We start from the raw sequence: 17010 nt of genomic DNA, 5'->3' as shown, positions 1-17010 counted from the left end.
ATCAACATGCAATATTCTCCACGTTCGAGTGATTTTCTGAACAGTTACTAGATCCCTTGATGTCTGGGCAAAATTAAGTGCTTATAAGATTGAGGTTTTTCCAGAACTCAACCATAGACGTTTCTTCGGAAAGTAAGAGGCTAGCAATTCCCTCTTATAATGTGCCTTAAAGGTTGCAATGACACCTAGGTCCATCGGCTGAATCAATGAAGTTACATTAGGTGGCAAATAGGAAACAAAAATGTTTCCATCCTCTGATTTCAACTCTGTATCAACAGGGTGAGAAGGTGCATTATCAAGAAAAAGGACGGCCTTTAATGGCAAGCCTTTGGACGCCAAGAAATCTCGAACCCGCAGAACAAACTTATTATGGCACCAAGTTCTGAAAATATCGCATGTCATCCATGCAGATTTGTTATGACAATAATCTACTGGGAAATATTTCATCACTGTTCCTTTGAAAGAACACAGATTTTTTGCTTTACCAACAATAGCTAATTTTAATTTATGGTCGCTACTAGCGTTCACACAGCTCAAGATGGTAACGCGCTCTTTACTAGATTTGTGACCAGGAGCTGATTTCTCTTCAGCAGCTGCTAGTGTTCTACTGGTTAAGCACTTCCAATAAAGCCCAGTTTCATCGGCATTGTACACTTGACTTGGAACGAAATTGTATCTCTCAATTATGCGCCTAAACTCGTATCTAAAGTTTTCTGCTGCACTATTGTCACCACTTAGTTTTTCTCCTTCGATGTTTCATTCTCGAATGCCATGTCTGTCCTTAAATCTCTGTAGTCAACCATTGGACGCTGGTGAGGACCCTGAGAGCCCCATCTTTTCGTAAAAAATTTGTACCTGCCTTGTTATCGCCTCTCTTTTGCTGAAGCCACGTGAATAATGCAACATCCAGTTCTTTTAAAAATGATGCTTTCATTTTTTATTTTTTTTATTTTAGCAAGTCCATGTGAACTGTCAGAACTCGTCACAAACTGCATCACTTCGTCTTTATTCTTCATTAGGTCCCACACTGTTGTTACAACATTTCTCGGCTGTTAGAACGGAAAATAAATGTTCATCTTTATCAGTCACTCTCACATTTCCTTACTTTGCACTACAGTACAGAATGTAGCCTACCTGTCTACTAATAGTGGACGTTGACTATGACGGACCGCTAGGCTGGTTTCTGATTCCGGTGCATTGTGAAATATTTTTGATGCAGTAGCCTGTGGTGAAAATATTTGACCTTGACAGAGAACGATATGAAAGATCTACGTACGGTACACGGAGATGTTACACGCTACCAAATAAGTTGTAGGTATCATTCTGAAGTGGAAATGACTAGCATACCGTACTCTATGCTCTGTGGGCTGGGAGAGGAACATTACAGTACATTATTCGTCAACAATGGAATGGATAATAAAGTTTGTGACTGCTGAATTTGAATAACATCCCTCTTCTTTTGTAACAGTTAAGTTAAATAATTTTACACTACATAAAATTACGTAGTAAAAAAATGTATGAAGTCATGTCTCCAATGCCAATTGCCGCTCTATGCACGTGTGCGTACAGTAGTTATTGTACGTTATGATCGTGGACTCAAGAGTCGGAGAGTCAATGTACATTCGCTTCAAAACAGAATACTGTATCAAGATACCTTGACGTCAAGAGCTGGGCTGAGTGGCTCAGGCAGTTGAGGCGATGGCCTTGTGACCCCAACATGGCAGGTTCGATCCTAGCTCAGTCGGTGGTATTTGAAGGTGCTCAAATACATCAGCCTCGTGTCGGTAGATTTACTGGCACGTAAAAGAACTCCTACAAGACAAAATTTCGGCACCTCGGCGTCTCCAAAAACCATCAAAGTGGTTAGTGGGACGTAAAACCAATATTATTATGATTATTATTATTATTATTATTATTATTATTATTATTATTATTATTATTATTATTATTATTATTATTATTATTATTATTGACATCGATAGTACACTTATTCAGTTTTGGAGCAACTGTACATTGCTTTTTAAAAAATAGAGATTTCTTTTGGCGACAGATAATCAGCAGATCGATTAATCTAGGGATGGATAATTAAGGTTTTACTGTATTTGGATTTAATAATAATACTAATCATTCAAAATTGGAATCAGCATTGCAAGAAGTGTTTCTGAAATTAAATTATATTGTGCACAACAGTGACCTTCAATTTGAAACTCATTGGCATGTCATGGTTTTATGTTATGCTGCTTTACAGTGTCAAAGGATGGGCACTCAAGCCTTCATCTACAGAGTGGTGCAAGAAATGTCATACATTGAAAGTTGTTAAGGAAATTTGTAATTTTAGGCTAAGAACCTTGCCCTTTTTTGAAGAGAAATCTTATTTCATGCATGATTCGACAGATGGCAGACAAAGAGAGGTAGATGCGTGAGCAGGTGAAAACAAATAAAAATGTGAAAATAAAGAGTGTAGCTCGGACTCAGGAAAGATTTGATGTTCATTTCGGTATCTAGTGAGCTCCATGTTTGCAGACGTTGTATAGACTGGGCAGCCAATTTGAAACGGAAGGCAATATCATGGAGAGAAAACAGCCCCACCTCAAGCGGGTCTGTTCGCCAGAGAATATTGCTGCCATGAGAGCGGCTGTGATTCGGAGCCCCTCCAAATCCACCAGAACTGCCCGTGTTCAGCTGGGCTTCTCTCGTCGGTCAATTCAGAGAATACTGCAGTCTGAGCTTGACGTTTTCCCATTGAAAATTATAACGGTTCTAAAACTAACGGTGAGTGCAGTTTGCTGTGTGGGCTATTGCAGAAGGTGATCCCGCACCGCACAACACATGGTGCAGTGATGAGGTGTATGTTTATCTCAACAGTGCTGTGAACAAATAGGATGTCTGGTTTTGGTTGAAAGAACAGTCTGATTATTGTTCACAAGGTTGAAAGTTATGGTGTGAAAGTGAGTGTGTGTGGGCTGCAATTTCCATGGCTAGACAATGTTGCCAATGAGGAGGTACCCTGTTATACCAGGAAATCATGCAAAGTCATGGAATTGTTGGGCCAATCTCTTTCAGTGACACAGTCAACAGTGTGCAATACACAGACATATTGCAAAGCAGTATCCTTCCACACCTCTTTGCAACAAGACTACCAATAGAGATACAGTGGTTCATATGGCGCCCAATCGTAACCCCTGTGACTTCTTCCTATGGGGATATTTGAAGGAGGTAATCTACCAACACAAACCAGAAAATGTACTGCTGCTGCAAGCGGACATTCCGAGTATTTTTCTGAAGGTTGAGTGAGGACATATGTCATAGTGGTCACAAACATGTAGGTTTACCTTGAAGCTGTTGTACGCCGAAAAGGTGGGCGTATTGAACATGTCCTGCATACTGACTAACCTTGCACATTTCAGTAAGTGTTGTAATGCCATTTTTTATTAAATATGTTGTATATTAAATATTCTATAAACATTTCCAGAGTATGACATTTCGTGTGCCACTTTGTATGAACTGACAGCAATGCATTTGAAACAGGGATATATCGCAGAATTTTGAAAGCCTGATGTGTAGACCATGTCGCCAATGAGAAGGTACCCTGTCATACCAGGAAATCATGCAAAGTCTTAACCCTTGCAAAATGCCAGAATGCAGCCATTTTTTGTCGTATCTTCTGAAATGACAAATACAGCCTGATGCAACTAAGCATAAAGGCAAGATATAATGGAAATTTGGACAGAGAAGATTATCCTAGGGGTGCAACCTTTGACAGTGGTTTGATATCCACTAAACAAGAATCCTGATTTGGGAAACTCAAAGTAGGAATAATTTCTCCATGAAAGTTACAACCTTCTGTGAGGAGATGGCACTAGAGGAAGAAGAAGAATTGTACTTATTGTTCATGTTCAATCATTGATATCAGTTATTCAGTGCTTTCAATAAATTTTATTACATAAATCATTATGTGCACAGTTTTTATTTCAGAAAGCTTCAGAGCAGTAGCTAAAAAGAATTGGTTTTGTTTTCTTATTTTGTGAAGAGCTCTCTATTTCTCCCTCTTCCTATACTGACTTGTGATTGTGTTTATCGTATTATATGTTCCTTTTCATGTTCTCACTATATGTGGCTCAACTTGACACGTGTTTGTTCCTACCCTTACTTATATCATTTGTGTCTATACATAGTTATAACATTTTATTGGGAACCATTTCTGTTATACATTTAACCCTGGATAAATGAGTATAAATAAATGTGATTAACTATCTTTCTCTTGTAGGGGATGTTTGAGCCATTTTTAAAAAGTTTTTTCGTCAGAACAAGTGATCCTACACATATCAAGTTGTTAAAACTGGAAATCTTAACCAACTTAGCAACAGAAACTAGCATATCTGTTATTCTTCGGGAGTTTCAGACATATATCTCCAGCCATGATAAAGAGTTTGTTGCTGCTACTATTCAGGCAATTGGAAGGTAAGTTTCTCTTTGCTGTGTAGTTACTCAGTATTTTCATTGGTAATATACACTGATCGGCCAGAACATTATGACTACCTACCTACTATCAATATTAACCCATTCAGGTGATAGCAGCGTCACCTGACGAGGAATGACTGCTAGTCAGACACCCACGGTGCATGTAGTTTTAGTCTGTCCGTGTGTAGAGTGAGGAAGGCGCGCAATTTATCTGAGTTTGACCAAGGGCAGATTGTGATGGCCCGAAGGCTTGGCATGAGCATTTCGGAAACTGCACAATTTGTCGGATGTTCAAGGAGTGCTATGGTGAGTGTCTTCAACAAGTGGCGAAACCAAGGTGAAACCACGTCCAAACGTCGATGGGTTGGGCGGCCACCCCTCATTACAGATGTCGGACGTCGTAGGCTGGGCAGACTGGTAAAACAAGACTGGCGGCAAACTGTGACGGAACTAACATCGGACTTTAATACTGAGCAGAGTACAAGTGTGTCTGAACACACAGTGCACCGAACACTCCTGAGGATGAACCTCCGCTACCAACGACCTATACATATGCCAATATTAACACCATGACATCGGCAACTACGACTGAAATGGGCATGTGACCATCGTCACTGGATGTTGGCGCAGTGGCAGAGCGTTGCATTGTCTGATGAATCCTTATACCTTCATCATGCTGATAGGAGGCTGCGAATCTGTTGTCATCCAGTTGCAATTGTTGTGCTGCTCCCCCAACTCACCAGATCTTAACCCGATCGAACACATCTGGGATGTGATTGAACAGAGCTCATCGCCCCCCCCCCCTCCCCAGAATTTATGGGAATTACGTGACTTTTGTGTACAGATGTGGTGCCAGCTCCCTCCAGCAACCTACCAAGGCCTCATTGCTTCCATGCTAAGACACATTGCCGCTGTTATCTGTGCCAAAGGTGGACATACCGTCTATTAGGTAGATGGTCTTAATGTTCTGGCTGATCAATGTATGTACTACTCATTATTTCACTGTACAGAAAACGATCCTGTGTATCATGGGTAAGAAGTTGTTGAATAACTGTATCACGTTACCTGCATGTTGTTAAGGTTTAATAATAATAATAATAATAATAATAATAATAATAATAATGATAACGTTATTTGCTTTACGTCCCACTAACTATTTTTACGGTTTTTGGAGACGCCGAGGTGCAGGAATTTAGTCCTCCAGGAGTTCTTTTACGTGCCAATAAATCTGCCGACACGAGGCTGACGTATTTGAGCACCTTCAAATACCACCGGACTGAGCCAGGATCGAACCTGTCAAGTTGGGGTTAGAAAGTCAGTGCCTCAACCGTCTTGAGCCACTCAGCCCGGCTTGTTAAAGGTTACTAACAGACATACAGTAGTTGTAGGCAGAACTAGTGAACAAGGTTATTGTCTGTCTAGAGAAGCATCCTCTATTATAGTTTGTTGTTCCTTCAACTGAAAGAATGGTTGGATCCTCAACAGCTCCACTATCAGCTGTCATAGATAGCTTATATGACACTGAACGGGTGTACTAGGAAAATGAGGATGAGGTAGTTTTCCATTGCTTTCATTCATAGGATATAAACTTCATGGTTTTGATCCGTATTGAATTATGATCACAATATTATTAAACTAATGTCGTAATGGTCCACCTTTTCAATACTATAATATGGAATCTTTGAATTACATTTCTAAACTAGGGACTAGTTTTGGCCTTGGCTGGCCATCATCAGCCTTAATGGTGTACCGAGCCTTCAGTGTTCCAATGTCCTAAAGAGCCCTTAAAAAGGAGTTGAACACCATTCGTAATATAGCTAAATCTAATGGATACAACAATTTCTTTATTGAAAGAATAATCAATAAATATAAATATCACCCCTCTACCACTTTGAAAAAAGATAAACAAAACAAGTCCTCTCTTTCTATCTTTTTGTTCAATGAACAAATTTACAAAGTCACTAACATCTTTAAAAAGCACGATGTAAAAGTAGTTTTCAAAACCAATAATAAGAATGCACAAGTCTTACATAATGCCACATCCATAAACAAATTCAATAGTTTTTCAAAATCAGGAGTATACAGAATTATTTGCAACAGTTGTAATTCTTTTTACATCGGACAGACTGGGAGGAACTTTAACATTAGGTACTTGGAACATGTCAGTGCCCTGAAGTACAATAAATTTTCAGCTGTATGCATGACTATAATCACAAATTTACAGACATAAATTTCACCTTTTCAATACTATAATATGCAATCTTGAATTACATTTCTAAACTAGGGACTAGTTTTGACCTTGGCTGGCCATCATCAGCCTTAATGTAATACATCTAATGACTAAAACAAATGTTCAAACACACAATTGACATTAAAACAAATGTACAAACACACGATTGACATTAAATATCTGGGATGAACTATGTGTAAAATATGACTAAATTAACCCTTTCAGACCTGAAAGAAAACTGGAGGTGTGAATTTTTGTTTGTATGTCAAAAACTGACTAAAATGCTCCTCAATACACATATTGATAGTTTATTTTACAAAGTAAAAACTAACATTCGAAAAAAAGGATCTACACAATTGTGCGTATCAAAATTCAAAACCTCGTATCACATACAATGATGTATCTTCAAAATTTACGTTCACGAACCAATGTACACACTTTATTGAATATATTCCGGTGTTCAGTAAAGCTTTTAGATTAATATAAACGCAATAAATAAATACTTACTTTTGGCACTACTGCTGCTACCCACCATCTCGCCGATCAACTCTGCTTTTTAAACTCTTCTTCCTTTGCCCTGGCGGTCAAGGTCATACTAAAAACAATTGAACTACACGCCACGTGTCCCGCACAATCACTGCAGTCCGGTCTAGTGCCGAAAAAACATCAAATACGTTCAGAGATAAAGAAAATACGAACCCGCACAATTGTGCGTACACGGTCTGAAAGGGTTAAATTAGGCTCTTAATTCTTAAAATGTTCCCATAATGCTTGTTGTTAAAATCATGCTGGAATGCTGTTGGACGTTGTCAGGACGACACACAAAGATATGGTTAAAATTGACACATTCTTAATTTGTGGCTGGTATAAATTCACAATTCATTGCGGTGTCCGTGAAGTTAACCTGAATAAATTATAGATAAAATTATTGAACTGCAGGAGAGAGCGTGTTAGTCAAATGGCATAGGAAATTCTCAAAATCATCAACAAAGGACCCCTCCCTAACATTACTGAAAGCTGCTTCATACATTATAGATCAATATCCTGTTTGACCTTCTAATTCCCATTTTTAGAAACGTCAAACCAACAAGTGATAATTCAGTTTTTCATACTATTCACAGCACCTTTCCTCAGCAGCCATCTATTTTCCCCACATCCTTCGGCCCCGCCTTAATCCCCCTCCCCCTCCTCCCCCCTCTCCCCATTCCTTTTCCCTACCTCTCCCCTTGCCCCACCCTTAGGCAACACTATACCTCCCTTCTACAACTGAATTCAAAGACAAATATAATCAACACGGTACACCTGCCCTCACAAGTAGAGCAGTGAATTTAGCAGTCTTGTGCTTGAAGAATGTATTTGCAGCAGCACAGAAATTCAGTTAGCATTTCTCATTCCTGTTGGATTCTCTATCTCCTCCACACTTACCCAGTGCCTTTATTTGCCTTACTTGTTTTAGACATGTGTTAAAAGCAACTTATAGTCCCTGAATACTTTGTTTTAATGTTGTTGTTCTTCCCTCAACCAGACTTCAGTAATTTATACATATCCAATCCCATCTTGCTTGCTTAATCCTTTCCTTCCACAACAGTCATTGATTTTGGTGGCACCTCACTGATTGCCAGTTTATATTAACCACATTGTTTCTGGTAAGTCCCAAGTCTGTCAAGTGAAAGTGAGACTTTGTCACTCGTGTAGGTTTGAGGCTTGCTAAAGTAATGCTAGCATACTTTTGTAAATGTCTCTGAAGCAGGATGTTAGTTTTACTTACAGCCAGATAGATTTGGCAATGACCTGTGTACTACGTAGTCCAAGTTAGCTGAGCAAAGGGAAGAATATGTCTCGGAACATGTTGTAGCTGTGGTTATATGTGGGATTAAAATAAACATTTTCAGTATAGAAGTTGCGGTAAGTTTCGATACATATTCGCTCATTTCCATTACTGGCCCATGTCCTGTCTATTTGTACCATTTGCTTGGTCACATGTGGTTATGGGTAACAAATTAGAACTATACTTCTGGAACCCACACCACAAACCACAAATAAATAATATTACGGTATTGGTTTTACGTCCCATTAACTACTGTTACAGTTTTCGGAGACGCTAAAGTGCCAGAATTTCTTCCCGCAGGAGTTCTTTTACATGCCATTAAATCTACCGACACAAAACTTCGAGCACCGTCAGATACCACCACACTGAGCTGGAATCAACAACCTGAGTGCAGAAGCCCATTGCTCTACCATTAGAGCTGCTCAGCTCTGGTTTCCCTTCAAATCATTTGAAAATTATTATTATCATCATCATCATCATCATTATTATTATTATTCCAAACCTTGGCACGGTTATGGGTATGAAATGTGTCGGACGTATGCACTTGGCCATGTTTTACAACTGGATGTCCTTCCTGACACTATATAAAGTCATTTACCATTTCCAGTTCCCTTAATCGACCTGTCAGATGGATCTGTGCTGCTCTGTCAATTATCATTAGTTTGGACTTGCTCAGGTTGATCTCTAGCCCATATTCTAAACTTGCATCTTTTACCCTTGCTAGTAATTCTGCAAGTTCATCTTCACTGCTGACGAGGAGAGTTGTGTCATCAGTAGACCTGGGATTTTAAGGCAAATGCCTATTTTGTTCCTTACGAAATAACATGATTTTTTAAAAATATGTTGACGTTTCATGATAAATCCCTTACATTAATAGAGTTTTATAGTGCCCTAAAATGCCTATTTGGACCTTTAGAGCCTATTTTACTATTTTAGTGCCTAAAAATGCCTATTTTCTACATTTAAAATACAATTTAACTTCTGTAATTTCATGTTAATCTAAAACTAAGGTTTTGAATTTGGCTCCTCTAATTAATTGTAGAGACCTAGTCCAGGCGACCTGGGTTCGATTTCCAGTACTGGCAGTAATTCAGAAATCTATGAGGTCTGGAACGGTGTTGACCCAGCGTCGTGAGGAGATTTGAGAAGCTACAGTGGGCAGGGGTCAAGGAGGCAAGGCAATACGGCTGAGGGATGTATCGTGCTGACCACACGCCACCCAATGCCTGCAGGCCATGAGCTGGGCAGCAACCGTTATTGAAAGCCGACGCCCTTCGGGGACTGTAGTGTTCTTGTTCTTAATTAACTTTAGAGTATTAATGGCTTAATTTAAATAGTTCAAAATTACAAATTTTATTCAATAGCTCACCTTTTCTATTCCTCATCTTGGTCTCTAATTGGCATCACTTTATTGTGGTTTAGATTTCACGTGAGAAAAAATGCCACCTTAAGCAGCATGCAGATACTGCCAGTCACAAAGCGAAAGCAGCCATGAAAAGTAACATTACATAGACTCTGCTCACACAAACTATACCGTATCTCCTATAACCCATAATGGTTTCTATGCTGATATGTGTAGAGCCCTAGTTGCAGCAAATATCCCCTGAAATGCTATGCATAATCTGGTTTTCAGAGATTTTTTACAGAAATACACCAAGCAGCTCATTCCATCAGCATCTACATTAAATAAAAACTACTTAGATATTTGTTACAATGAGGTAATTTTGTCAATCAGGGAGGATATTGGGGAGTCTTGCATATGGTTGTGTCTGGACGAAACTACTGACTCTGTGGGCAGGTACATTGCTAACCTTATAGTAAGGAAACTGGAACCCAATCAGGCATCTACCGCTCACCTTCTTTGCTCTAAACAGCTTGAGAAAGTCAATAGTCAAAGCATTACATACTTCATCAACAAGGGGTTGCAATTGTTGTATCCTGGGAGTGCTGATGATTCTAAAGTCCTTCTCCTTGTCTCCGATGCTTCTCCCTACATGATTGCCACTGCACCTCTCCTCAAAACTTTCTATCCTTCTTTAATTCATGTTACTTGCATGGCCCATGCCTTTCATAGAGTCGCATAAACAGTTAGGGCCGAGTTTCCTGCAGTAAGTACTCTCATTTCAACAATAAAGAAAGTGTTCTGTAAGGCTCCATCAAGAATAGCCATCTTTCGAGGGAAACTTCCCTCTATTCCCCTTCCACTACAGCCAATCATCACCCGTTGGGGTTCCTGGATGGAAGCTGCCCTGTATTATGCAGAACATCTTGAGAAAATCATGACTGTGATAGACAATTTGCCTTTAACGGACAACTCTGCATGTTTGTCGTCTGTCAAAGAGCTGTTAAATGATTGTTCCAGTGTTCAGAGAGACATTGCCTATATTGAGGCAAATTTTTCATTTCCTCCAGTCACCATTACAAAAATGGAGGAAAACGGAAACCGTCTCAAACAGCAATTTTCTGTAATTGAGGAAGCTGAGAATAACATAAAGTGCTAGGGGCAAGGTAGGGGATAAAATAAGAGACAAGTGGTCTAGTGTACTGCAGAAGAACCTAGGTTTTTCAGTGCTGAAAATGGTACATCAGGTAATGGATGGGGAAAAGGTAGACTTACCAAGTGAAATTGAATTGAAAAATGTGGGTAAATTTTCCTATGCCCCTCTAACATCTGTGAGTGTGGAGTGCTCTTTTTCTGCTTTCAAAATGATTTTAACAGACAAAAGACACAGCCTGACTGTGGAAAATTTGGATAACATTATTGTTATGTACTGTAAAGCAAACTACGAATGAAAGTACTATAGGAATGTTCCTCACAAATAATAAACACATACTCCATTCGCGTTTACACCGTTATTGGATGCCTACAGTGCTGTAATTGTGTACAGTGATTTTAGTATTAAGGTTTTAGATCAGTACTGATAATGATATATCACATAATCCATAACTCTTTTTTTACACATGACTTTTTTATATTGTTTAAATGTCTTTTTTATTCTGTCTTAATTTTGCAGTTATTTCGGTTAAGAATAGGGATACTACACTTGTTAAAGTAAAGAAAGTATCACGTTACAGTTTAAGTGAATATTGTAATATTTTAAAGTCTATTTCCTGCCCATCCACACATTTTTTAAACATATTTTAAGTGCCTATTTTCTCTTTTAAATGCCTATTTACTTGCTTTAAAAGCCTATTTTAGGTGCCTAAAACTAATTTTTTTAGAGCCTAAAATCCCAGGTCTAGTCATCAGCAAAGCGCAGGTTACTGATTTTTCGTCCACCAATTGATATGCCTCCAATCCAGTCATATTCAGCATAGATGTTATATAGAATAGGTGATAATATGCAGCCCTGTCGGACACCTTGCAAAATACTGAAAAATTCTGAAACGTCGCCATCTACCTTTATAGTTGCAATGTTGTTTCCATACAGACTTTTCAGTAATGATATTAGATGTTGTGGAATGCCAAATTCACCAAGAACCTGCCATAGTTTATTCCAGACAACACAATCAAAAGCTTTCTTGTAGTCAAGGAAGCATATTAACACAGGAACACAGAACTCACGAGATTTTTCAATTATTTGCCTCATATTAAAAATCTGTTCCCGTGTTCCTTTTTCTGCAACAAATCCTGCTTGCTCAATGGATATGTGAGGCATTATGTAAGACTTACGGCGCTGATTTCTGATGTACAATAAAATCTTACTTGCATGAGATATCAGAGCAATTGTACAATAGTTGGAACACGTCCTGACTGACCCTTTCTTGTGCAAGGGGATTAAGATAGAGCTTGTCCAATCTTTCGGCTATTCTCTCATCGTCCATATCCTATTACACAATGAGTGCATCACGTGCAAACCTTCTTCACCCATTTCTTTAAGCATCTCTCCAGAAATACCATCCAGTCCAGGGGATTTGTTTCTTTTCAAATGGTTAATGGCGTTCTTGATTTCGCTTTGTAGAATGGAAGGTTCCAATGCAGAAGGCCCTCCTGGTTGCTGGACTGTTACATCATTATTTCTTCCAGGGTATAGCTGTTCACAGTATTGTTTCCACCTCTCTAGCGCTTCTTTTCTATATCCAATTAGCCGTCTATTCTCGTCTTCTATACACCATGTGCGAGGTTTAAATTGATGAGTAATGCTATTGATTTTGTTGAAGAGATCCTTTGTTTGATTTTGGATCTGGTTTTGTTCTATTTCCTTGCAAACGCTGTGGATGAACTGTGATTTATCATTCCTACAATTACGCTGTATCACTCTACACAGGATCCTGTACCTATTTTCATCCTGAATGGATTGGATACCATGTTTCTTCAGACTACTACTCTCTTCAATCAGTTGCAAAGTCTTGTTTGATATCCAGGGATGTTTTGCACTCGGTGTCCTCCTAGCTGGCTCTGGGAGAGATGAGGAGACAATCTCTTTTATTCTGTCCCATGTCTGACAAGGTGATTCATCTTCCTTTAGTAGCAAATCTGGGAGCTTTGTCCGTACAAGTTGCCCGAAGTGTGCAAGAGATTCCTGGTTAGTGAGTCTAAACTGCCTTGCTCTTATCTTCTTGGTGACTTTAGTTTTAGTCATATTTGCATGGACAACAGATTATGGTCACTGCCACATTCCGCTCCAGGAAAGGTCTTACAATCTAGAACAGATGTCTTCCAACATTGTCCCACCAAGATGAAATCAATCTGATTCCTGACTCTATCACCAGGTGATATCCAAGTGTGCAGACGCCTTGGGTGGTGCTGGAAGAGGGTGTTGCAAACTACCATGTCATTGTCAACACAAAACTCCAGTAGCTGTTTTCCTCGTTCATTCCTTTCACCTATGTCATAACGACCAATCACAGATCTGATGTCAGTGTCTCTAGTAGTGTCCCTAATCTTAGCATTGAAGTCACCTTGGATTATTACTATTTCCCTATTTGCAAACAGATTGATGGTATGTTTTAATAGTTCATAGAACTCTTCTATTTCAGCATCTGATGCTGTAGCTGTGGGAGCATAGACCTGGATAATATTAATCCTGCAAGGGAAGCATTCAGTTTGATGGTAATGATTCTATCACTGATGGGTTCATAGCCTAGGACAGTATTGTTCAGTTTTTCAGGAACAACAATTGCAACACCATTTCGACTCATATCATCTCTTTCCGAAAAGTACACAGTATTCCTTCCATGAGTTACAAAATGCCCATGTCCTTTCCAAAGAGTCACACTAAGGCCAAGGATACCCACATCATGTGAACTCATTTCTCTTTCTATTATTGCGAGTTTCCCTGGGTGTAGGGCACCACGGATGTTCCATGTTGCAATCCTTCTAATAACTCTCATAGAGAATTTACTTTGACGGAATAAAATAGGGGCTTCTCTTAATCCTGTCTCCCCCCGGAGATCCGACTGGGAGACTTACTCCGGAACATTTGGAATTAAGCAAAGCCAACTTGGTGTTGTCGAGAGAAAAGTACAGTGGTGATTTCCCGTTGCCTTCCACTGCTCCCAAATCCATTGGCTCACCAACCCAGTTTCCCGCTGGGGTTGGTTACCCAGCCTTCCATTGGGTTGCAAGTAGGTTGGAAATTGGAGGACTGAGGTGAGAGATGCTAAGAGTTGAGTTCTTATATTCGCATCACACCTCCTTTTTGCCATTGTCTCAAGATGATTGTGGAGACTCTCCCTAGGTTATTTCCCAGGGCCCAGTAGCATATAAGAGGGCCTTAATGTGATCCAAGTCTATGCCCCACAGGTAGGATGTTCAAAAGAGGAAAAGGTCAAATTCCTTAATAACTTGGAAGAACACACAGAGTATGAAAATCTAATTGTAATGGGTGTTTTTAATTCACAAGTTGACTCACAACGAACAGTATATGAATCCACACTGCGCCCTCATGGAATGGGAAATAGAAATAAAGGGTGAGAATATATGGTAGACCTATGCATGAGAAACAACCTGGGACTGCCATCAAATCACAAGTTATAGCTGGGATGATAAAAACGGTTCAAAAATAGATTATATTCTGATAGATCAAAATGTATGGAAGAATGTGAATGATGTCAAGGTCATTCCAAGTGAAGACCATGGCAGAGACCAGAGACTGCTGGTTACAGTTATTGCAGAGAAAAGACCTCCCAGAGTCTGTAACAGAAGAGTCCCAAAAATAAAACTTGGTGACTTTCCGAGCCAAGTGTAAAGGAAGAATTCAGGGAAGGTGTCTGCAAATCGTTTCCGAGAGAAGAACTAAAATTGGTAGATGAAGAATGGGACACACTAAAGAAGGTTGTGGTAGGTACAGCAGAGGAAGTATGTGGATGACAGAGCCAAATACAAAAACCTAAAGAAACTGGCTGGTGGAATGATATTAAGAAAGGCAGTCAGTGACAGAAACTGTCCAAGAAGAGCCCTATATCAAGCAAGAATACAGGGAAATCATCATGTAATAGAGGGGAATCTGTCAGTTTACAGAGAGAAAAAATTACATGTCAGACAGTTAGTTATAGCTGAAAAGCAGAAATGCAAGGAAGATCTAGCTACCAGAATAACACAGGATGGAAGTAAGAAACTGTTATACAGAATTGTTAAGAGTAGAAAGACTGGAACTGAATCTGTCGAACCTGTAGAACTTCTTAATGGTGAGGTGACTAGAGATAAGAAGAAAATTTTACAGGAGTTCCAAAGACACTTTGAAACTTTACTGAACTGTGATGGAAATATCACTCTCTTAGACGATGAATCTTATGATTTTTGCAGCACAAATACCAATAGTGTGACAGGTTGGAAGTGGAGACAGCAGTATCTGAACTGAAAAACAAGTCAACTGGATCAGATGAATGAAGCACCTGGAGAGACTGGACAACAGTGGATGTACAGATTACTGAACAAAATTTGGAAAGGGAATGTAATACCCAATGACTGAAAGCAGGGAGTCGTCATACCTTTGCTGAAAAAGGATGAAATGTACCAAGGATGAAATGTACCAACTACAGAAGTGTAACTCTGTCACATGGCCTCAAAATTTACGAATCCATCCTTGAGAGTAGGATTAGAAAATATGTGGAACCTACACTTGAGGAGGAACAGCATGGATTTAGACCTCATTTTTGACACCAGAATGCTCTATCAGAATCATTGGAAGAAAGGTAAAACACTCATAACTGTTTTTCTGGATATCGGGAAAGCATATGACCCTGCACCACTTGGGCATATATGGGAATGTTTGAGGCATAAGAAAGTGCCCGATGACATCATAGCATGAGTACAGATGGCATCATAGCACGAGTACAGCGATTATGTGATGAAACCAAGAGATGTGTCCAGGTCCAAGATGGAAGGTCAGGTTGGTTCGAAATGAAGAGTGGAGTCCAGCGAGGAAGTTGTCTTTCACCACTCCTCTTCATAATCATAATGGATGAAATTTTATAAGCAATTAAAAGAAAGGATCCAGCAACTAATGCCCTGGTTTATGCTGATGATGTAATGCTATGAAGTGAGACAGAAGCGCAAGTACTTTAAGCTAGACTAGATCTTTGGCATAAAACTTTTACAACCTTAGGTCATGAGTAGAAACTCTCCAACAATTGGAGATGAGGAGTTGGATATTGTAGACAACTTCCAGTACTTAGGTAATGTTCTGTCCTCAGACAATACCATACATCAAGATATTAGCAACAGAATACAGAAAGCTTCCACATTCTATCACGCTGTACGTCAAATACTTTGGGATGAAACATTTCCATTAATTTCCAAGATCAGCTTTTACAAAATATATCTTATACCTATATTGTTGTATGGTCTGGTAGCAGCAACACTTACTGGATCCACTCAGAGTCTTCTTCAGGCAACAGAAATGAAGTTATTTCGTTCTTGTCTACAAAAAACAAAAATTGATAAGTAAATAATGTGGATATCCAACAACAGCTTGGATTGGAAAGAAGCTTGCTGGAGAGCCTCGAAGTGAAGAGATTGCAATGGTATGGTCACATGAAAAGGTTGGATCCCCATAGGACTCCTCGAGCATATTTTGTCCGCAGTGTTCCTGGAAAGAGAGAAAGAGGAAGACCTTGTGATGTTTGGGAGACGCAGACTTTCAAGGACCTTGAAATCAGAGATGTAAACTGGCATTGCAAATATGAACATCATCTGTGGATGGACAGGACAAACTGGAGGAGGCTCGTACACAACCACACCCGGCTTGCTGGAGAGAAGAAATGATGATGAATGTGAGAAGACCTATGTCCTGTGTTAGTAGATTCTCAGTAATGTTAAAGAACCCCTCATGACAAAATACTGTGATTCCAATGTATGTTAAAATCTACAGAAAATCTTCATCAACATAATAACATAGGTTACTTAAAAGTTGTGTCTTTTGATCTCTTCCAGGTGTGCATCAAATATTTCAGAAGTCACTGACATTTGTTTGAATGGTTTAGTCGCTTTGCTGTCCAACAGAGATGGTGAGTTGATTTTTTTCTCTCTCTCTTAAAAATAGCTCAA

General features: G+C 39.3%; 1 protein-coding gene across 4 annotated transcripts in view; it reads left to right on the top strand.

Annotated features, from left to right (window-relative positions):
• The window catches only part of rb (adaptor related protein complex 3 subunit ruby), a 196266-nt gene that overhangs the window by 72656 nt on the left and 106600 nt on the right, over window positions 1–17010 (top strand). For all 4 annotated transcript variants that reach the window (XM_067137184.2, XM_067137185.2, XM_067137186.2 and 1 more), the window contains 2 exons: window positions 4268–4461; window positions 16897–16970. In XM_067137184.2, coding sequence (XP_066993285.2) covers window positions 4268–4461; window positions 16897–16970 — 268 coding nt within the window. The remainder of the gene's footprint in view (window positions 1–4267; window positions 4462–16896; window positions 16971–17010) is intronic.

The sequence above is a fragment of the Anabrus simplex genome, chromosome 1, assembly GCF_040414725.1.
Source record: "Anabrus simplex isolate iqAnaSimp1 chromosome 1, ASM4041472v1, whole genome shotgun sequence".
Classification (NCBI taxonomy): domain Eukaryota; kingdom Metazoa; phylum Arthropoda; class Insecta; order Orthoptera; family Tettigoniidae; genus Anabrus; species Anabrus simplex.
The sequence above is the reverse complement of the archived record's forward strand: the minus strand, read 5'-3'. Positions and strand labels throughout refer to the sequence as shown.